Raw genomic sequence first — 23,022 nt, 5'->3', positions numbered from 1 at the left:
AACTCGGGGACTAAAGGAGTGTGAGGAAGCAAGGCTCTTGCCAGAGCTGCCTCTGTGTGGGAGCGCAGGCCCCATCTGAACGCGTGCCCAGTACAGGTGTGCATATATATTTACCCGAACTAGGGTATTATGCCCATTAGAAAACTTGCGGACTTGAGGAAGTCAAAAACAAATACAAGCTGAGGTTCTGCTATTCTCCCCTGCACCCAGCAGGTCCTCTCCTGCACCCACATTTGTGCTCAAGGGCATGCGGGGTCATCAACTCTTTGGTACCCGGTGACCAGGCTTAAGTTCACGACTTCCACCTGCCTTTCTTGGGTTCCCAGTTGTTTTCCTTTGCTTGTCCCCAGCCAGACAGAGAGAGGATTCCTCTTAAATTTTCATGGAAACCTTTTGTTTCTGGATTTTCCTGAAAGGGAGGGGTATGTGCATGTGTGTGTGTGTGTGTGTGTGCGTGCATGCATTTATGTGTGTGTGTGTGTGTGTGTGTGTGCACGCGCACACGCACATGTGCGTGCACATGTGGAGGAAAAGAGGAAGCATATTCTACCCTTAAAAGTGCTTGAATGGTAGGTTTCAGGGAAGCACTAAAAACAGATGTTTTGCCTCATTTTGAGGCAGAAGTATGTATTTTCAAGTGGGAGCCCGACGCCTCTCAACAGATGTCCCTGAGCCAGTTTGTCACTTCAGAAGGAAAACAAGAGATTCCTGGAGGTCTTTGGTCTCGTCCTGAAAGCAGAGAGGAAGTTCGGTAGCAAGCCCAAGCTACTTTCCTACTCTTCCCTCAGCTTTGTGGCAGATATGTAAAATTAGAATCGCCCTCTGCGTTTTACAAGGAGCTCATTTTACTCCTAGGAGGCACATCTGTGGGAACCTGCAGCAAGGCTATTTCTGTCTTTCTCTGAGCAGATGCTTCCTTCTGCCCAGGGACTGGGCCACAGAGTTGCAGCCACCACTTCTGCCCCTTGGGAACCATGGTGACTGCTGGGCACCTTGGTCTGGTGTCTGGGTCATGTGCAGTCTGAGCCTTGGTGATGCCCTCTAAGGGTGAACCTCTGCTCCACCTGCATCCTCATCCTTCAAGATGCGCAGGGTAAGCTGATCCTCCAGGTCAACGCTACATGTCCACCCAGTCTGGCTCTCCTTCCCAGATGAGTGAGACCTGGCCCATTATCGAACAAGGTAGCTTTAGGGTGGGCTAGGTCTTGTTCCTCCTTGTTCTCCTGCTTTCCTGGTTGCCTTCAGGCAGCGCTGGGGGGCGGGTACCTGAAAGCTGGTAGCCCGGAGCTCTGCTATTTTGTGCTGATGTGGGCTGCTGGAGGGGTTGCTTCCTGTGGGTTTCGGCTTCTCTCTCCACTTCAGAATGGCTCACTCATCCAGGGGACTGTGTTAGACACTGACAAGCAAGTAGGAGGTTTCCTCTGCATCGTGCTCCAGATTTCTTGTCATTTTCTGGTGTCAGGGATGACACAGATGCTTTTCAGCTGGTGAAGATCTCAGGTGATTTTTTTTTTTTTTTTAATGGAGCTAAGTGAGTAGGCAGAGAATAAAACACCTGGCAGATGTCACAGGCTCAGTTATTATCTGCTCGGTTTGAATCATTTTTCTGGATTACCCTTCATGGGTCGTAGGTCCTGTTGGAACAGGAGCCCAGAACAGGAATATTTTGAGGGAGAGAGAAAAAAAGGGGAAAAGACCAGCCTTCACCTTCAGTTATGGCATGAAAGAGGGTGGAGAATGGCCTGGAGAGAGGACATGGTAAGGAGGGAGAGAGAAAACATCAGGAAGATTAAAAATACCGGGGAAGGAGGAAGAGAGAGCCACTAAGACCAACCTCCTATTTCCATTAAGTCTGTGTTGCCACATTTGGTACAGGTTGTGCATCCTTCATCCAAAAATCTGACACCCAAAACTTTGTGAGCTCCCACGAGATGCCACACGTGAGAAATTCCCCACCTGACTTCATGGGATGGGTTGCACTTAAAACCCAGGCGTACTAAAAATATTGTATAAAATTACCTTTGGGCTCTGTGGATAAGGTGTATACGAAACGTAAGTGAATTTTATGTTTAGACTTGGGTTCCTTCTCCAAGAAATTTCATTGTATTTATACAAATATAATTCTAAAATCCAAAGAAAGACTGAATTATGAAACACATCTGATCTCAAGCATTTTTGATAAGGGATACTTGACAATTCATTTATGACTTTATGACTTGAAGAGATTGATTAGATCTGTTTAGTAACCAATCTGTTTTCAAAATCATTTTAATCCCTAGGTCTGATTCAGACCACCCAAAATCTTATTACTCTTTGGGTGTCTGTTACCCATTGGTAAAGATTCTGCAATCTACCCATTTTCTTCCAACTTAAAAGATAAAATTATCGGAACTCTGATTTTCTGTGAACTTCTTCAGCTACTACACCTTCCCAGCTTTTTCTCCAACCTAAACTCCCATAAATATGGCTGTCTAGAAGGTGTTTCTTTGTAGTATTAAGAATGTGTTTTTTGGGCTGAGGATGTAATTCAGTGGTAGAGCACTTATCTGGCATCGTGAGGCACTGGCTTTAAACTCCAGTGCTACAAAATGCATTTATTTAATCATTCACTAAGCTTTGTTAATTGAATACCTATAATGCTCTTTTGATACAATGATAAATGAAAAACAAACCCTCTTATAGGAAGCTCATTGGCTGATGTGGGGAACAGATGTGTAGTTTTAATGTCACAGGCTCTGTAATGCAAGTGATCTTTGGTTATATGGGAAGCCTATGTGGGTCACGTCCAGCCCTGAGGATGCACAGGGGCTCTGGGAATGAGGGAAGGCTACTCAGGGGAGAGGAGGGGAATCTGCACAGTGAGAAGGCAGGGCCCTTCCTAGTGGAGGGAACAGCATAGATATAACCATGGAGCCATGAACCTGCATCTATACACAATGAACATGGGTAGCACATGAGTTACAATTGGTGGTCTTTTGGGGTAGTTATTTAGGTTGACATTACATTTTACACAATCTCATTCTTTTTATTAGTGCATACCATACTTGATTTATCTTGTACATTTGGTGTTGGAAGGAATGAATTTTTCTTTTGCTTATTTTAAAATAAAATCTTTACTGGAGACAACGCAACAAATGAAAAGTGTTGATGATAGCAATTGTTGATGACATGAAGCAATCAGAACTCACATACCTTGGGGAACTATCAAATAGTATGATCACTTTGGAAACAGATCTGGCAGATTTTTATAAAGTTGACCATTTAACTCTTTCATGACTCAAAAATTCCTCTTCTGGATATTTACCATAAAGAAAAGAAAACACATGTCCACAAAAGGACTTGTACAAAAAAATGTATAACCACTTCATTCTTAATAGCCCCAAACTGGATACAACTCAAATCCCCTTCAACAGGAAAATGGATAAATTACGATATATTAACATAGTGACAATAAAAAGGAACGATTTACTGATGTATATTAACAAAAGGTATGAACCACAAAAACATGCTGAATGAAAGAAGCCAGACACACAAAAAAATCTTCTACATGATTTCACCATTTGGAAGGTCTACAACAGGAAAATCTTGTCTTTGACTAAAAGAAATCAGAACAGCATCAGGTATAAAGTATCAGTTGGGAAGAAAGATGGAGGATCTTCTGGGTTAGTGGGATAGTTGACATTTTCATGTGGGTGTGGCATGTAAATGTGTAAGCATCAGTTGATCGAATTGTACCCAGAAACCACTGCGTTTCCCTTTGTGAAAAGGGAACCTCAGTGGAAAAATACTGGGGTCAAAAAAGTATAGGTAGGTTAGGAACTATTCAAAATCAACCATGAGACTGCAAAGACAAATAAATGCAAACATAATTGGAGAGAAAACAGGAATACATGTGCACGTGCATGCACCTTACCTAGGGATCTCCGCTGGCTTTTGTGACTTGGAGCAGGATGATGTGAGCATCGAGCTTAACACGTGGTCACTTGCACTCTTCTTTTTGGCTTTGGCTGCACACATGACAATTTCCAGAAATGATGAATCAAATTTTACAGCTGCACTCTGTATGGCTGACAAAACATGGAATTAAAATTAGGAAATCACAGATGTTCAGAACCACACAAAACTCCTTCATTTCACAGATGAGGAAGTGGAGGCCAGGGCGCTCAGGGACATTCCCAGGGTTCAACAGTTATCGCTCAAGAATAACAAAACCTACCATCTTTGGTGGAGAGACACAGGCTAGCTTCTGTGAGATTCTAGGCATAAGTTTCAATTATCAATGTTTATTACTGTGCACCAGTAATAAAGCATAAGGCTGTTAGATGACTTCGGCAGTCATCATTTAGATACTTCACACACATCCTAATCCATCCCAAAGGCAGGGTAAGGTAAGTACTGTGAGCTGTATACACAGATGAGGACATGAAGAAGAGCAAGTTTAAATGGCTCGTTCACACTGGTCAGCACAGGACTGAGACTGACTCTGTTTCATTCTGAAGTCCACGATCTTTCCAGTAAGCCATCCAATACCTTGAATATTAAATTACTCCTCTTAACAATTATGCAACTGTGGCTCTTTAGGTATTAGACATAATTATCTTTTGATTCTTTTGATTTGTTACCAAATGTGTAAATCTAGTACTATTATCAGATATTTGCCTCCTTTTTCTAGTGAGCAATTAAATGCTTGCATGAAATTTTCATCCTGATTTCCTTCATGATTTTCAGACAGACAAATTTTGGATCACTTTATTCATTCTCACTGTGACATCAACAAAGAAATGAAAAGAGGAAAATAGTTCAGTGAAGAAAATCAGAAAATCAATGGAAGCAACAAGGACTACCTAGTCATTTTCTCGAAAATCAAGAAGAAATTGGATGCAAATTGCTCCAAATATATTGTGATGACTGTGAGTTTGTTTATTTTGTTTTTTTTAATGATGCAAATAATTTGAGGCTACAGACTTCCCTCTTCACATAACTGTAGCTGTATCTGATAGTTTTAATATAATGTCTTTTCCTTAATTTTTGGATCTTAATTTTTGGTTTCAATTTTGAAATCTTACTTGTTCCTCTTTGAACCAGGAATTATGTGGAAGAGATTTCTTAACTTCCCAATAATTAGAAGATTTGAAAACTATCTTTATTGTTGATTTATTTATTGAATAAAGTATAATAAATGCATCTGCTTTGGAAAATGTATCAAAGTGTTCTTTATTGCTATTAATCAAATATATGATTAATTTTTGTGTTACATAAATAGAAGAGAAACACGTAGTTTATTGTGTTGTTTCAAATATTTTTCATCTTTGCCTTAATTGTGTATTTGAACTGACAAATTTTGAAAGAAAAATATTAGAAACCTCCCACAATAAATGATTTCATCGATTTCTCCTTGTATTTCTGGGATTTTTATTTTGTATGTGTGACAGTGATATTGTTTATTCTGTTGAGGTCTATGTCTAATACAGAGCTTCTTCACTGAGTAAGTTTTTCTTTGGGGAATCATCCATGTTTAGCAGTCAGCCTTGACTGAGCCATGGGATGCAGAGGTCTGACTCCCAGGAACTGGCAGGCATGGGAGACTGTTTCAGACCACCAGGGACAGGAAGTAAGTAGTCCTGTACTTACAGTGAGGTGACTCGCTGTCTGAGGATGTGCTAATTCCCTAAGCAACTGGCTTCCCTAGCTCCACCCGATCCTGTTCCTCCCAGAAGCCCCCCCCCCCCCCCCGGTCTTGGCCCCCTTTACCTATGAGACTACAAATAAAGGGAAGGTGGGCTTCTCCAACTTGTTGGAGGCCAGATCTGGTATGGCCCCATCCATCACACCCCCTCCCATTTAAAAAGAGTATTGGCTCTTGTGTTTATTGATTAGATAAGTTTATTAGTAATTAATTGATCATCCTCCAACAGAAACTCTTTCCCTCATCCAAGCAGAATGTGGAAAACCCCCACATTTTCCCCTGTTCTTTAACCTGGTTAATGCTTTGGGGTTTGAAGTGCATTTGACCTGATTTTAATGTTGCCATTCATTCTGATTTTATTTTTTTTCCTTTGCATTTGCTTAGTGCCTCCTTGAGCCCGGTACTCCCAGGCTTTCTTGGTAACTGCTTCAGTGTATGTCTAACAACATCTTAGGCCTGGGTTCTAGATCATGATTAATATGAAAAGCATTATCTTTTGATAAAGGAAGTTAGTCAGTACAGAGTGATTGTGATGTTTTACATCCTTGGTTTTATGTTTTCCAGATTATTTTTTGTTTGCTAGTCTTCATTCTTCTGTTTTACTTTTCCTAATTCTATTTTTTTCCTCTACTGTGAATTTTTCATTATATTGATAGTCTTTATCATATATAGTCATTACTAAATTTGGATTTCTCCACCAATATATAAAAATTACATAATCCCTGTGCTCCCCATGCCTTTTACTTCCCCAGTCCTCCCAACCTCGCTTACTGAGAACTTTTGTTTTCCCATTTAATGTTGTCCTTCCCACTCCATCCTCTGCATGTAAATGTGCGCGCGCACACACACTTTGATGCTGAGAGAGTTTGGAGTTTTGTTTGGAAGGATTTATTTTTCTGCTTAAACTCTATAATAGATGTCAGCCACATTGTCCATATTGTCCAGTTATTCATTACAGTCACTATTTCCTACTTGCCCCCATTTTTCTGTATCATGACCACCATATTCTGATTTACTTTTTTTGTTAGAACACTTTCTATGTGTTTACTCAGACGGGTTACAAGGTGGGCAATCCTCTGAAACCTTACTTGTCCTAACATATATATATATATATATATATTTTTTTTTTTTTTTTTTTTTGCTCTAAATGATGATATCTTGGCTAGCTATAGAATTAGCAGGACTTTTTCTTGTTTTCTCAGTGTCCACAGTCACTGTTTTAATTGTCTTCTGGTTTAGAGTATAATTTGTAAGTCTTATTCTATTACTGCTGTAAGTGGCCTATTTTTTTTTCCCCAAAAGTGTATGATTTTTCTCTTTCCATTGTAGCATTTCAGTAGTTTTTCTTTTTTTATGTTCATTTTTATCTGAGATCTTTCTCTAGTTTTGGGAGATTTCTTCCATTTCCCCTATTTTTATTATTACTTTTCTTCTCTCTGTTACTATGTTTCTTTCTTGAACAAATAGTCACTCAGAACAGAGGCTCTAGGATCTTCTACTTGTTTATGGATTCCATTTTTAAGTGTATTTTCACCCCTCTCTATTGTATGAAATTTCTACCTTTTGTTCACTCAGAGCATCAGTTCAATTCTCAGCAGTGGCCATTCATAAATCCGAGTATTGTGTTTATGGTAGCTTAGATTTCAGAAAGCCTCCTTTTTCTCTGTAATTGAATCCCCTTTAGAGTCATTATACTTTGTTAAAATGACTCTATTCTTTGCCTTCTCCATTGACTTTGCCTTAATTGTTGCTGTGTTTTCTGATTGGGAGCCCTTGTCTTCTCCCTCAACTTATGGAGTACCCAGAAATGGTGGCACGGTTTGCTCTCAGGAAAGGTCGGTCTACTGTGGCCTCTTTGGCCAGAGAAAATGGGCATCAGGGGAAGAATGACTGGCTTCTGCTTGTTGAATGAGCCGCGAAGGAGCCAGGCTTAGAGTTCCTCACGTGCTGACCTGCAGGTAAGAGTCCCATCCTGCTTCCTCTGAGTAGGGCATGGTCAGCTCTCTCAGCTGCACAGTCTGGGAAAAGTTTATCCCACTATTTCATCCTCCACCAGGTTTTCTAGGGTCACCATCCTTGGACAGATCCTCCAGCAGCAAGTGGACAGCCGTGGCCCTGCAGAAGGGTCTTCCCATGTCTGCCCGTGTGGGGCCTGCCAGGATTTGCAAACCTGAGATCACTGCCTGGGATCCAGCAGACACCTCTCTTCCATGGCTTGGAACTGATGACTGTAGCATAGCACTGGGGTGAAGGAGAGTAAAGCCTTCACCCACTCCAGCTCTCTGGAGAATACACAGCTTCAGACAAGCCCCAGTACCTGTGTCCTGAGCTGTCTTCTGTTCTGCAAGCATATCCAAGACTGGGAGTGTATAAAGAAGAGAGATTTATTTCTCACAGACCTGGAGGCTGGGAGTTCCAAGGTGCATATTGTGAGGACCTTCTTACTGTGTCATAACATGGCAGAGGGCATCACATCAAAGGAACGTGCTACTTTGAGTCTTTCTACCTTCTCTTACATAGGTGCTAAAGCCATCATGACTCTACCTGCATAACTTCATTTAACCCTGATTACCTCCCAAAGGCCCTCCTCCAAATACTGTCAACATAGGAACTGGAATATTAAGTTTCCAGTACTAGAGCATAAAGCTGCTTCTATGTTTTTCTTAGAGTGTTAGGACTGTAGCAGTAGCCATCCCAGAACTTTGCATGGATTCTCTCTTAGTTTAGTATGTGTGGTGTCTTCACAGCACTCCAAATCAGAGGTCCACATATTCCATGAGAATCCGAAACAAACATTACATGAATATCTATTGAATACCTACAGTGTGCCGGGAAGTGTTTTAGGTGATGGGAAAATACACAGAGCTTATATTCAAGTAGAAGCCTCTTGGGACACTCCTACTGAGAAGAAATTAATCAAACTGAAGCTTTAAGAGGAGGAAGAGTCAGCTAGGTGAAGAGATAGGGTAATAGTTTTACAGGCTTGGGGAGCAACAAGGAAGTACATTGAGGTAAGAAAGACCTGGAAGTGTCCTAGAAACCTGCAGAAGGCAGAGTGGCTGAAGTCTAGCAAGTTGCCCAATAACGGGACAGAGGAACTGTTATGCAAAAGAAGGTCAATCAGGGCCTAGTGCCTTCCTATTCCTGAAATTGTGGGCCCTTGTCTTCTACTTACTGTATTCTGGAATGCTCAGGAGATTTCTGTTGATCTAAGTCATGACTTTCCCATGAACATGACTTGGCTTTACACTAACCCTCTTTCAGACTCTGGTGCAAAGCTTTGTGCAGGACTCAGCTGTCAGCTGTGAGGGCGTGTCAGTGGGTGTAGTCTCAGCTGCCCACCAACCTCCACATCCAAGTGGAATCACTGACCTAAATGATCATTTTTTTTTTTAATTCTCACACATTAACATTCACTATTTGTGCTACAAAGTTCTATGGGTCTTGACAAAATCATGGTGTCATCTATCTACAATGGCAGTACCATGCAGGATAGTTTCACTGTCCTAAAAGTCCTGTGCTTCACTATCTTAATCCTCTCCTCCTCTTGAAATATTGGTTACTTCTTGGAAAATGGTTTTGGTGTCTCAGGGAGAAGAGCTAAAAAAAACCAACATCACCTCCTCCGCCCTGAGGCACAACGCCAGCAGGTAAGGATGGCCATCCTCCAGGATTTAGAAGATCATCCTCTATCTGGGGTTCTAGAACTCAACAGTGACTAGTCAGTCTAGAGCCAGAAATTCTCTTTATACATACAGGATTGGGGTGCACTCTGACATATTTTTGCTTGAGGCATTGTGGTAAATTGAATTATTGCCCCCAATTCATCTCTCTCTGTACCCTTGCCCCTGTAACCTTGTATTCCCTCCTCATAAAGACACAACATATTTTTCCAGCCTTCAGTTGTGATCCTGGCCACATGACTTCTTTGGCCAATGGATGTTAGCACAAATACCTGGCCTGTCCACTGATCCCAGGAGGAGGATGAGACGTGGAGGAGAGCCACCCCAGCTGGCCCCAGGGACGAACACATGGCGGAAAATAAATGCTTTTGGTGTCATGCCACAGAATTCGTGGAGCACTAGCTGACCCATGCAGGTGCAATGTTTGTTTAGACAAGGTATCTTCTAGAGAAGGAAGCCTTGGTTGAGTTGAATAAGTTCTCTTAAAAATATGAAGTCTGATCACCACTAACCAATGTGTGTTTAAAAAGTGATTGTGTTTCCAAGTAGAAGGGTATGGTGCTTTTTAATAAAAAACTTGCTACGTGGTGAAGGCATTTTAAACACTGGACATCTCAAAGGTTCTCAGGAGGCCAATAGCTGCTACTCAGTTTAATGTGCCAGAATGTGGGAATGATGGCTTTAATGGGGTTCCTTCTTGGAGAAGATTGGCAAGGTCGGATCAGCCATGCATCTCATGTGAATTCATTGCCTAGTACTAATACCTCTATGATTGTATTTCAAAGAGAATAGTTTTTGACACAGTGATTCTGAAATAGTTTCTCTTATGGTATCCTCCCATGGCTTCTTAATTTTCTTTTTACCTTCCTGCAAGCCTTACGCCTTCAACTCACAAATACATTTATTTTTGTATTTTACTTAAAGTATTTGTATTTTACTTAAATGTTTGTGTTTTCTAGAAACATCTACTCCTTTTTAACCTCTTGAGAAAACTTAGGTAAATGTGTTTAAGCTTGTTGTGTTTTGTTTTTAAAAAATGCTTTCATGAATGGAAGAGTTGAAAACAACATCACTTTAAACCAAAGATGGCAATAATTTGTAGAAATATAAAATAAAATGCAGTGGGTCACGTGCAGCTGTGTTTCCACCGTACGTTAGACTCTCCTCTCTGTTCAGGAGGTGTGTGAGCCAGAAGCAAGGCTTCTCACTTTGGTTGCACAATAGGACAACCTGAAGAGATTATGGCCGATCCACACCGTGGACCAATTACATCAGAAATCCTGGTGATGGAGCCCAGGCCGCAGTGAATGCAAACGTTCCCCAGGTGATTCCAGTGCCCAGCAAAGAAGAAGCACTGAAGTAGAGGAGTGATCTATGTGCAAGTCGCACCTGCTAAGGTTAAGTTGGTAGTTCACTCAAGGTCCTGGCAAGAAACAAGATCACCCCATTTGTTCCAAGTTATGGGACCTAAGTGGAGGGATCACCTACTGAGAACGTAAATGAGGGGAAAGCTCCTGGAGACTGAAGGAAGAGAGAGGCAGTTACTTCTTGTAGGTCTGAATGGACTGGAGCTCAGGGAGATCCAGAGTTATGAAGGAGCTGCTGTCCCCTGGGAGGGACCGAGCCACTGCTGGACACATGATCCAAAAGAGGGCTGCAAAGAACTACCTCAGCTTTCCTTCACCTTCCCTCTGAAGCAGTCTCAATGTCTGGCAATGCCTGTCATGGACCCAGTCCACTGGATGCCTTCCAGCAAGGTCCAGGCAGGAATGTGGTCCAAAGAGTTAGGTAGCTTCTGGTGGCACAGACGAGAGAAGGATGTTAAAGGATTTGGAAGTCAGGCAAAATATAACCAACACAGCTGGCCAACCTCAGGGAACCAAAACCAACACGAGGCTGTATGACCCAGGAACGAATACGGTTTTGAATGTAAGGAAGGCTTCCGCTTGGGAGGAAGGAAGGAAGGCAAGAAAGAAAAAGAAAACGGCATTTGTATCCTAGAAAATCCAGAGTGCATGACTATAGCAACTTAAACTTTAACATTTCTTTTAAAATATATTTTTTAATGATCTTTTCTACCCGATGTCGTACTGTGCTAGATACAAAGATAAAGGACACAATATCTATTCTTAAAGATATAGGAGTCTATGGATCAAACAGACAAGCAAATGTCATAGAAAGGATTCTTTAATCAGCTCAGAGCAGCCTGCCTCCTTGGGGTTACCCTCTTATTCCCGTCCGCAGCCATGTGGTGCTGAGGTCAACTCAAGATTACCGTACCCTGCATGGACGGGGACCACACTGAGGATGCTACCTCTCTGCCGGGGATGTTCCTCAGTGGGGAAGGGGCAGAGCAGTCTTTGTTGTTATAAGGCTATAAGAAGACACGGTCAGAGCTACCTGTAGTCTTCCTTCCTGCCTTTTAAGGACAAACAACCCCAGAGAATAGAGACCAGAGAGAATGCATGAAGGAGACAGAACCCTGCTGAGATCGAACTCTCTGCCGCAGAGCCATCTGCACCCCAGGCTGGATTCATTTCTGCCCTGATTCAAGCTGAATTGAGCTGGACTTCTGCCACTGGTAATCAATGATGTTCCTAATAATGCAGAGACTTCGATAACATCTGAAGGGGTGTCATGAGGCCACGTGCAGGGTGCTCTGAGATTCCTGGGGAGGTGTGCCTCATCCTGCCTGAAGGGTCAGAAAAGGTTTCCTGAACAAGGCAAGACACAGCTCTTTACTGAAGGTACAGGCACTGCAGCTACTAGTTGCAAAAGGCCGTCTCACACGTAAAGGCCTACAGAGTGACAGAGCAGGAGGGACAAGCTGTTTCTCCTTCCCTATAACTGTGAGCAGAGCCACATTCTTGGGTCCAGAAGTGGTGGAAATAGACTAGACCCAGAGGAATTCAAATACAGGCAAGGCTTTTGTGGGGCATCTGCTCAAGTGAAAAGGAGAGACAGCTCTGACCCAGAATGTCAGCGGCCCCTCCAGCCAAGAGAGGGGTCCTGTTTTTATGAGTCCCTGCAGCTGGCGAAAGAATGCATAGGTAGGGGTGGGGAAAACACAACAGGCAAGTAACAGGCTGAGGCCTGGGGAGCTGGCCTCTGCGGCATCTCCCAACAGTTCCATGCTCTGATCTAGTTTGTCCTCAGAGACGTGATGGCGAAGGCATGCTAGTTTTAATGATGGTTTCTGAGGTTGATAAGACTGCTGGGAGAGCGAGGGGGTAAGGGAAGAACGGGCACCAGGCTTTTGATGGGTGACAGCAACAGGTTAAGGGCTCAGGAGTGCATCTGCCTTTGTCCCTTGGGGGTGCCTGAGATTTCACTACCATCCTCATTCAAGATGGAACACTGCTTTGGCCATGTATGTGGGGATCTTTCCCCCACACTGAGCAATTCTCCAAGACCAGATGTCCCACAATTTGATTCAATGGCAACACTAACTGGCCAGGCTGAGGACGTGTCCCCACAAAGTTGCCCCAACTAGTACCACTGGCAAGCCGAAGGTCCCCAGGACAGCTCCAACTTCTGTCCAGCCTGGCTGCAGACGGGAAGTTCCCACGACACTCTCTGAGATTCTACTGTTGGCGAGAACACCTCAAAGAACTCAGGGAAACACTTCCACTGACAGCTTACAAAAGAGATCACAGTAGGTGCTACAACATGCATGGACCTTGAAAATATCCTGCTGCATGAAAGAAGTGAGACAAAAATGGCCAGAAACAATGTTGTTCTATTTACAGGAATTGTCCAGAATTAGCCAATTTAAAAAGACAGTAGATTAGTATTTGCCAGGGGCTGGGAAGAATGAGAAAAGGGATTGACTGCTAATGGGAAAAGGATTTGAGGAGGAGAAAATAAACATGTTCTGGAATTATATAATGTGGGTTCCAAAACTTTGTGACTATCTCCAAAGCCACCAGACTGAACACTTCAAGGGTGAATTTTATGGTATGTGAAACATATATCACCTTAAAAAATGACAGAAGAAAAAATTTTATAGACACTGAAAATTAGAGCATAACCAATGCATATGAGAATAAATCACTTGATTCTGTTCCTCACATTACTCTTAGAGAAAAAATCATGACGAACAGCCGGATGGAGGAGGACACAGGCACAGCACAAGACACCTGGGAAGAGACACAGGTCTTCCAAGCTCTCGGGCAAACCACCCCCAGGTACCTACACATGTTCTCCAACCTGGTCCTTTGGATTTTATGGAGACTTCTTTAAGCAGCCATGATCCATTACGTCACTGGCCGTTGGTGATCAGCTCACCTGCAGTTCTCTGCTCTGCCTTGCGGGTAAGGCTGGAGGTCCCAACCCTCCTGTCAAGTGGCTGGTTCCCTGGCCCCAGCCCCCATCCGCAGGCTGTCCAGAAGCCTCCCTTTCCCCACCGGTCATCTCATTAGCTTACAGAAAGATAATCACACTTCAGAGATTTTTTAGGAGCTGTGTGTCAAAGACCAAAACACTTATTTCTTATTTTAAATAAAAATAGTATAAGGAAACTGACAGGAAACCCAAGTGAGGGAACTGGGTCAGGAGTGAGACCACAGGGAATAGTGAGACCTGCGGCAAAATCGAGAGCGCCTTTCCCTTTTAAAAAGGGGCCATTACAGTTCTCTCTGGTTAATTCTTGCCCCATTAGCATTTATCAGTCATGTAAGACTTCAGGAAAAGCCAGAAATGTGTTCCTTAAATTTACATAAAATAAAATTCACAATTTTTGCTGTATCAGATATTTTGCCATGGTGCTGGAAAGCTGAGTATCACGGAGTATGTGACCCAAGGGTTCACGTGCCTGGAACGTGGTCCTTAGTATTGTGATTTTGAGAGGTAGTGGGATCTTTAAGAGGCGGGGCTCAGTGGGATGTTTCAAGCCTGACCCTTTCCTGTGCTCTGAATTCTTATGTTGCCATGTGATCTCTTCTTTCTGCACATGCTCCTGTCATGATGCCGTCTGCCTTAAGGTGATGCAGGGGCCCCTCACCTGAGCTAGAGTAAGGCTGCTTGAATTTTTTGCCTCCCAAGTTGTGAACTAAATAAGCTTCTTTTCTTTATAAGTTACCTAGTCTTGGGTATTTTATTATAGTAATGGAAAACAGATTAATACAAAAAGTTTCTCTTCCTCTTGGGCACGTATCTGGGAGTGGGATTTCAGTGTCATATACATGTTTAATTATTTAAGAAACTGGCCCAACAAGGGAGTATCATTTTGTATTTTTTTAACACATATGATAGTTAACAGTTGCTTCACTTCTACATCAGCAATTGGTATAGTCGATTCTGATTTTCTGCCTTTTTTGTACTTGCTGCTATTCTAGTGATGTGTGATTATAGTTTAATTTGCATTTCCCTAATGAAAATGACGTTGATGATTTTTATACAGCCTTTTAAAATTTATTTTGAGGCAAGTTCTCACAAAGTTGCCTAGATTAGCCTTGAACTTGCAATCCTCCTGCCTCTGCCTCCTGAGTAGCTGGGATTAGAGGTGTGTGTTCCATGGTACCCACCTTGTTTGGGTTCTTATTGTTGAATTTTGGGAGTTCTTAAAATAATATCCTGGTTACAAGTTTGTTTGTTTTTTTTTTTTTTGACAGATGTGTGATTTGCAATTATTTTTCTTCTTCTGTGTCTTTAATCTTCATTATCTTAATGGTATCTTTTATAATGTAAAAGTCAAAATGAAAGTTACATAGATTTTCTCTTCTGTTTTCCAGAATTTTTCAGGTTTAGATTTTACAGTTAAGTATGTGATCCCTGTGGAGTTAATTTTTGTAGAAGGAGTGAGATATGGTTGAGATTCAACTTATTTTATTGTTTTGCATGTGAATGTCTAGTTGTTCCAGCAACATTTGTTAAAAAACTATCCTTTCTCCACTGAATTCAGTTGTTTTAGCATCTTTGTCAAAAATCAGTTCACTATATTGATGTGGGTTTGAATTTTAACTCTGTGCCATTGATCTATCTTTCTCTCCTTCACTAATAGCACACTGTCTTGATTTTGTAGCTATGGGAGTCTCAAAATCAGATAGTAACTCCTTCTTGTTCTTTTTCAAAATTATTTTTGTTATCCTAGTTTGTTTTCTTTTCTATACAAATTTTATAATTAACTTGCTGATATATAAAAAAAACCCTGATGAGTTTTTTAAACTGAGATTATATCGAACCCATAGATAAAATTAGGAGATAATTCATCCAATACTGAGTCTGCCAATCCATGAATCCTGAATATCTCTTTATTTTGGTCTTTGATTTCTTTGATCAATGACTTATACCTTTTAACATATAGATCCTGCACACATTTTATTAGAGTACTTCATTGCCAAATTGCTATTGGGAATGGTACAATTTTTTGAATTTTGAATCCCAGCTGTTCACTGTTAGTGCATAGAAATACAATTGGTATTTCAATTTTAATATAATGGGTTTTTTTATTGATATTTTATCCTGTGACCTTACTAAACTTACTGGTTGATCTAGAAGTATTTTTGTAAATTTCTTGGGATTTCCTAGGTATAAAATCATGTTATCTATGGATAGATAAAAAATAAAAACTATTTCTACCTTTGCAATTTCTACACACAGTTTCCCTTTCTTGTATAATTGTGCTGGCTAGCACCTCAAGTACAATTTTTAAAAATTTATTTATTTATTTACAGACTGCATTTTGATTCATTGTACACAAATGGGCTACATCATTTCATTTCTATGGTTGCACATGATGTAGATTCATACCATTTGTGTAATCATACATATATTTAGGGTAATGATATCTGTCTCATTCCATCATTTTTCATACACCTCCATTTCCCTCTATGTAATCTAAAGTTCCTCCAATTTTCTTTCATCTCCCATTCCCCCATCCCCATTATATATCATCATCCACTTATCAGGGAAAACATTCAGCCTTTGGTTCTTTGGGATTGGCTTATTTCACTTAGCATGATATTCTCCAATTCCATCCATCAGTTATCCCACTCCTCAATCTATACCCAGGACTTCAAATTAGCATACTACAGTAACACAGTCACATCAATGTTTATAGCAGCTCAGTTCACAATAGCTAAATTGTGGAACCAACCTAGACACCCTTCAACAGATGAATGGATAAAGAAACTGTGGTATATATACACAATGGAATATTATTCAGTCAAGTGCAATTTTGAATAGGCATGATGAGAAAGAGCACTCTTGCCTTATTCATCAACTTTGAGAAAAACTAGATAGTCTTTCAACATTAAGTAAGATGTGAGTCAGCTTTCTGTAACTGTAACAAAATTTCTGAGATAATCATCTTAGAAAGATGAAAGGTTTATTTTGACTCATGGTTTCAGTCCATTGTCAGTTGATCCTGCTGCTTTTAGCCCATGATGAGGGAGCATATCATGTCAGGGAACATGTGGTAGAACAAAGCTGGAAGTAAGGAATCAAAAGAGGGAAAGAACATGATGACTGGGGTCCCAATATCTCCCCCCAAAAGGTTGCAGCAACTCCCAAGAGTACTACAGGTTGCCAATCTCTTTAGCACGTAGGTCTCTGGAAGACACTTACCCAAACAATAGCTGATGTTAACTGCGAGTGTTTTGTGTATGTCTTTTATCAGGCAAAATAGAAATTTCCTTCTATTCCAGATTTGATGAGAGTTTTGCTTTGGTTTTGCTTTTTAGTTATCGTGGATCAGTGTTGAGTGTTGTCAGATGATTCTTCTGAATCTTGAGAAGGTATGCGTGTTTTGTTCCCTTGTCTCTTAATATAGGTATCTATTGGTTGATTTTAAAATGTTTAAAGGGCTTTATATTCCTGGGGAAAAATCTTCTTCATGGCTGAGTAGAACTCCATTGTGTATGCATACCACATTTTCTTTAACCATTTATCCATCTGTTGATAGACACTTAGGATGGTTTCATAACTTGACTAATGCGAATTGCATGTATCACTCTAGTGTGCTTATTTTAGTTATTTTGGATAAGTATTGAGAAGTGGAATAACTGGACCACCTAGTGGTTCAATTGCTAGTGTTTTTGAGAAATCTCCACACTGATTTCCACAGTAATTGTAATAATTTGCAGTCTCACCAATAATGTGTAAGTGTTCTTTTCTCCCCACATCCTCATTTCTTATCATTTGTATTCTTCATGGTTGCCCTTCTACCTGGAGTGAGATAAAACCTCAGTGTAGTTTTGATTTGCATTTCCCTGATGGCTAATGATATTGACCATTTTTTCACGTATTTCTTGGCCATTTGCATTTCTTCTTATGAGACGTGTCTTTATAGTTCATTTGGTCCTTTACTAATTGGATTATTTCATTTTTGTGTTAACTTTTTTCAGTTCTTTTTGTATTCTGGATACTAATATTCTGTCAGAGAGTAACTGGTGAAGATTTTCTCCCTTCCTTTAGGTTCTCTCTTCACACTCTTGTTTGCTACACATTCTCAACGGGTTGAAGCACACAAACAGAAAGCCCTGAGAATAAATCTAAGCAAGGAGGTGAGAGACCTCTACCACGAAACTTATAGAACACCAAAGAAAGAAATCGAAGAAGACATTGAACCTCCCATGTTCTTGGATAGGCAGACTTAATATCACTAAAACAGTCATAGTTCCAAAAACAATCTAGAGATTCGATGCGATCCCCATCAAAATTCCAATGGCTTTGGTTTACGAAGAACTAGATAAAAGTCTTAAAATACATATAGAAGAATAAAAGGCCCAGAATAGCCAACGTAATCCTGAGTAAGAAGAATATATCTGAAGGCATCACAATCTCTAACCTCAAATTATACTGCAGAGCTATAGAAACAAAAAAAATGGTCCCGGTACCAAAACTGACTCCAAGACCAATGGAATAGAGCAGCAGACGTAGAAATAAACCCACACAGACATGGTCACCTCATTTTTGACAAAGGTACCAAAAACATGAGGTGGATTAAAGACAGTTTTTTTAACCATTGCTGGGAAAACTGCATAACTATTTGTAGAAGAATGAAACTCAATTCCTATCAATCGCCCTGCACAAAAGTCAACTCGAAATGTGTGGAAGACCTTGGAATTTAGAGCAGAAACTGCCCCTGCTGGAAGAAAACACAGGGTCAACCCTCCAACATGTCGGCTCTGGCACCGACCTCCTTACCAAGACCCCTAAGGCTCAAGAGGTAAACCAAGAATCAGTCAGTGGGATGCTATCAAGTTAAAAAGCGTTCCTTATTCTCTTAATGTCTTTGGGTTTCACAGTGATGGCCTCTCTTTTGTTCCTATTATAGGTAATTCTTACCTTCTCTTTATTCCTTGGTCAGTCTGACTGGAAGCTTACCAGTTTAATTGCTCTTCATAAGAAATAACTTTTGCTTTCATTGCTTTTTAGACATTTTGTCCTTTAGTATTATTGGCTTCTGATCATACTTTTACTATTTCCTCTCTTCTGCTCCTTCAGGACTTCATTTGCCTTTCTTCCCCTAGTTTCTTAAGCCTCAATTACCGATTTGAGAACGTTCTTCATTTCCATTGTAAGCCCTGAAAACCATAGTCCTACATATTTCTGTCTATGCACGGCTAAAACTACATTCCACAAATTTGGGCTTATCGGTATTTTTATTTTCATTCAGATGAATACTTTTTTTTTTTTTTTTTCAAATTTCCTTGATGCTTAAAACGCTTTGCTTGTGGGTTCCTTGGAAGTTAAATTTCTAAATATCAGGGGGAACTTCTAGATAAATTTCTATTATTGAATCCCAGTTTCTGTTCTTTTGCATGGTTTATTGGATGGTTGGTTTCATGGGCCAATGTATGTTCTGTCTTGGTGAATGACCCACATGTGCTTGAAAACAACTTGTATGTGCTGTTAGAAAACATTGTTCTATAAATGTCAGTCATGTCAAGCTGTTGAAGACATAATGACATTTGTATCTTTGCTGACTTCCTGTCTGCTTATTGATCACGAGAGAAGTGTTTTGGCCCCCCACTATAATTATGGGTTTCTCTCTTTTTCCTCACATTTCCATCCATTTTTATTTCTCAGATACGTTGAAGTTCTGTCATTAGAGGCAAGTGGAAGGCTGGGTCTCCTTGTGCTGATCCCTTTTCACCATGTGACGCCCCTCTTTATCCCTGATAATATTTCTTGCTCTGAAATCTACTTTGTCTTTTATTACCTTTTCTTTTGTTTATTTTAATGTAATAACTTTTTTCCATCCTTTTACTTTCAACCTATCTACGTTGGACTAAATGTTGCTGTTTTGATATTCATTTTCCATTTTTAACATTCATTCTTTGTATTTTTTTCCTTTTGTGTTCTCTGTGGTTAACTAGTGTTTTTTATTATTCTCTTTTTAGCTCCACTAATGACTTCTTATTTCTGCTGCTTTCATAAAATTTTTTAGTGGGTTGCCCTAGTTTTTCAACATATATCCTGAATTAAACATATTCTACTGCCAAACACTATTTTACCAGTTCACATGCATTTTAAGGTCCTTAGAAATATATTTACCTAATTCCTCCCTCCTTGCCTTTCTGCTATTGTTGTTCCATGTTTTATTTTTACATATGCTAGAAATAAGCAATACATTTCCATTATTTTAGGCAGTTATCTTTTTGAAAAATTAAAATTAAGAAAAATTAAGATTTTTATTACCTTAATTTATTGTATCTCCAATATTCCTCCAATATGCCTCATTTCTTCTGATCTAAGTTTTGTCTGATGTCATATTTCTCCTCCTAAAGAATTTTATGTAATATTTCTAGAGATTTCCTGCTGATAGGCCTTCAGCGTGGTGACTAATGTTAACCTAGTCAGAAGTCGAGCTAAGTTTGAGGTTGGTTATTAGGGAAATCTTCAGTGTGCCAAAGTCTTCAAACTTATTTCACTTTATGTTGTTCTAAAAAATCTCTATTTCTCGGTGCAATTGTGGTGCACGCCTGTAATCTCAGTGGCTCAGGAGGCTGAGGGAGGAGGATCATGAGTTCAAAGCCAGCCTCAGCAAAAGCAAGGTGCTAAACAATTCAGAGAGACACTGTCTCTAAATAAAATACAAAATAGGGCTGGGGATGTGGTTAAGTATCCCCTGAGTTCAACCCCCAGTACTGCCCCCACACCAAAAATAATCTATTTCTTCTTTGTTTATGGAGGACATTTGTGCTAGTTACAGAATTCTCATCTGGCGGGGTTTTTCTTTCGGTCATTAAAGGTGTCACTCTATTGCAGTGTCTCCTGTACCATTTCTATCAGTGTGCTACAATCCTTTGTTCCTTCATTGTGATGTATTTCCCCCCCTTTGGCTGACTTCAAAATTTGTTTTTTGTTTTCAGCAGTTTGAACATGATATATGTTTTTTGTTTGTTTGGCTTTGGTATTCATCCTGCTTGGTGTTCTCTGAGTTGTTCTTAAATCTATGATTTGGTGTCTATCATTGATTTTGGAAAAATTTCAGCCATTTTTCTGCAAATGTTTCTTCTGCCCTTTCTTCTTTTGTTTCCCGTTACTCATATATGATTTGGTGTTGCCCCCAGTACTTGGATGCTTCGTTTTGTTTGTTTTTCTGTTTTTCTTTCCCCGCTCTGTGTTGCAGTTTGGCTGACTTCTGTTGAAGTGTCTATTGAAGGTCACTTCCACTAAACTTGTATCAAGTTCACTGATTATTTTCTTATCTGTGTCATCTCCGTGGCCGTATTTCCACTTGCTTCTTTCTCATGGTTTCCAATGCTGTAGTTAAATTAAACCTATCTGATATTACACATTGCCCACATCGTAATTAGAGACTTTAACATTTAAATCATAATTATTTAAAATTCTCCATCAGAGAGCTTCACCATCTGTGCCACACTTGAGTCTGTTCCTGTTGATTGTTTTATCTCTTGGCAGTGTGTTGACTTTTTTTAATTGCATTTTCACGTGCCTCATAGGTTTTTGCTGAAAGCTTGACATCTTGCGTAGGATGGTGGAGGAAGGGATAAATAGTTGTCATGCCTGACAGTGTGTGTGCTTTCTCTCCTGGTAGATCTTTAGTGTGGGGGCTAATGTCAGAAGCTGAGCGTGGTTTGAGGCTTGTTGTTGCAATGTGTCTTGGTCTATTCAAGCTGCTATAACAAAATGCTATACACTCAGTGGCTTGTAAACAGCCATGAGAAATTTATTTCTTACAGTTCTGAAGTCTAAGAAGCTCAGGATCAAGGCGCTATCAGATCCAGTGTCTGGTGAGGGCCCATTTCTTGGTTCATAGAAGCCAGCTTGCTGGGTCCTCACAAGATAGAAGGAGTTGAAGAGCTCCTTTGAGCCTGTTTTATGAGGACGGTAGTCTTATTTGGTAATCACCTTCCCAAAGCCCCACTTCCTGATCCCATTACCTAGGAGTAGGAATTTAACATATGGATCCATGGAACTCACTAACATTCAGGCCACAGCACTGCAGTAAGTCTCAAGGCACAGGCTTCAGATCCCTCAGCCCTACCTGTGTTTACAGTAGGGACTGGCTTTTCTCAATTTCTGCTTTGTCCTCAGCTTTAGGTCTCTCCCATGCACCTTAGTGTGGTTACATCTCCACACTCTTCCCATTTTCCCATCAGTTGTCGACTGTGATTCAAAGTTAGCCTTGGGGTAGGGGTGTTCTTTGAAGTTCTGGTTAAGCCATATTCTAAGCAGGCCCTGGGCTTCTGATCCCCAGGCATGGTCTTCTCAGGGTTTCTGCCTCTCCATGGGCTGTAGCTGCGGGTCCAGCACTCAGTGGGTTTCACCTGTGCCCTGAGGACAATGATATTTACCTTCTCCCCAAAGATTATTCCACAGAAGGGATGTCAAAAGGGCCTGAGCAGGGAGGGCTTCATGCTCTTCGTGCCTAGACGCTGTCCTCAAGACCTGTATCAGGAAGGCTGTTGTCTCCCAAGGATCACCAACCCCTTTGGTGAGCTCCTGGTAGAGTCCAGAGAGAAGTCTGCAGAAGGGCCTGTGTTCTGCCTGTGTCTGCAGCCCCGATGGGCTCACGCTCTCTTGCCAGCTCCTTTCTTGGCCTCTGTCCAGTAATAAAGAATTCTTGCTAGGTTCTTCTTTGTGATGTTCAGAGACCTTCCATCTCTGGTAAGCAAGTGATAATGTCTTACCTTTCCTGCACACAACTGTATCTCCTTAGAGTTGGTTGCCCAGTGACTATAACTCTCTGATAAGCACAAAATGGTTGTGAAATTTTGGTGTGGACATCTTTTTGTTGTTCTTGTAAATGGGTGAATTTTCTGGCTCTGTAGATTCCTGAGCAAGAACCAAATGTCAGAAACATCGTTTTATTTGATATCCTCTGGCTTTCAACATTTTTAGCTAATTCAGGATTTTTAAATGTACAAATCAAAACACATCTTGGTTTGTATACACTTCATGGATATAGAGTGGCCCATGGGTGTCCCTTTGTGACCTCTGCTCCCAGGGAACTTCTGTGTATTAATTTGTGCTGGTTTGGGACATAGGTGATTCTCTATACATGTGTAACCAAATTGAAGGTGTCAGCCTTTTAAAAAAAACTTTTTCTAAATTATTTTTATTTTTTCTTTTTAGTTATGATAGTAGAATGTATTTTGATATCATACATACATATAACTTCCCGTTCTTGTGGTTGTACATGATGTGGAGTTACACTGGTCATGTAATCATACATGGACA

The 23,022-nt window shown here is 40.6% G+C and overlaps 1 protein-coding gene across 1 annotated transcript in view; it reads left to right on the top strand.

Annotated features, from left to right (window-relative positions):
• The window catches only part of TEX26 (testis expressed 26), a 37,724-nt gene extending 32,533 nt beyond the window's left edge, over window positions 1-5,191 (top strand). The window contains exon 7 of the mRNA XM_079136865.1: window positions 4,729-5,191. Coding sequence (XP_078992991.1) covers window positions 4,729-4,799 — 71 coding nt within the window. The 3' untranslated portion in view covers window positions 4,800-5,191. The remainder of the gene's footprint in view (window positions 1-4,728) is intronic.
• Window positions 5,192-23,022: the final 17,831 nt, after the last annotated feature.

This window comes from Sciurus vulgaris, assembly GCF_902686455.1.
Source record: "Sciurus vulgaris genome assembly, chromosome: 4".
Taxonomy (NCBI): domain Eukaryota; kingdom Metazoa; phylum Chordata; class Mammalia; order Rodentia; family Sciuridae; genus Sciurus; species Sciurus vulgaris.
The sequence above is the reverse complement of the archived record's forward strand: the minus strand, read 5'-3'. Positions and strand labels throughout refer to the sequence as shown.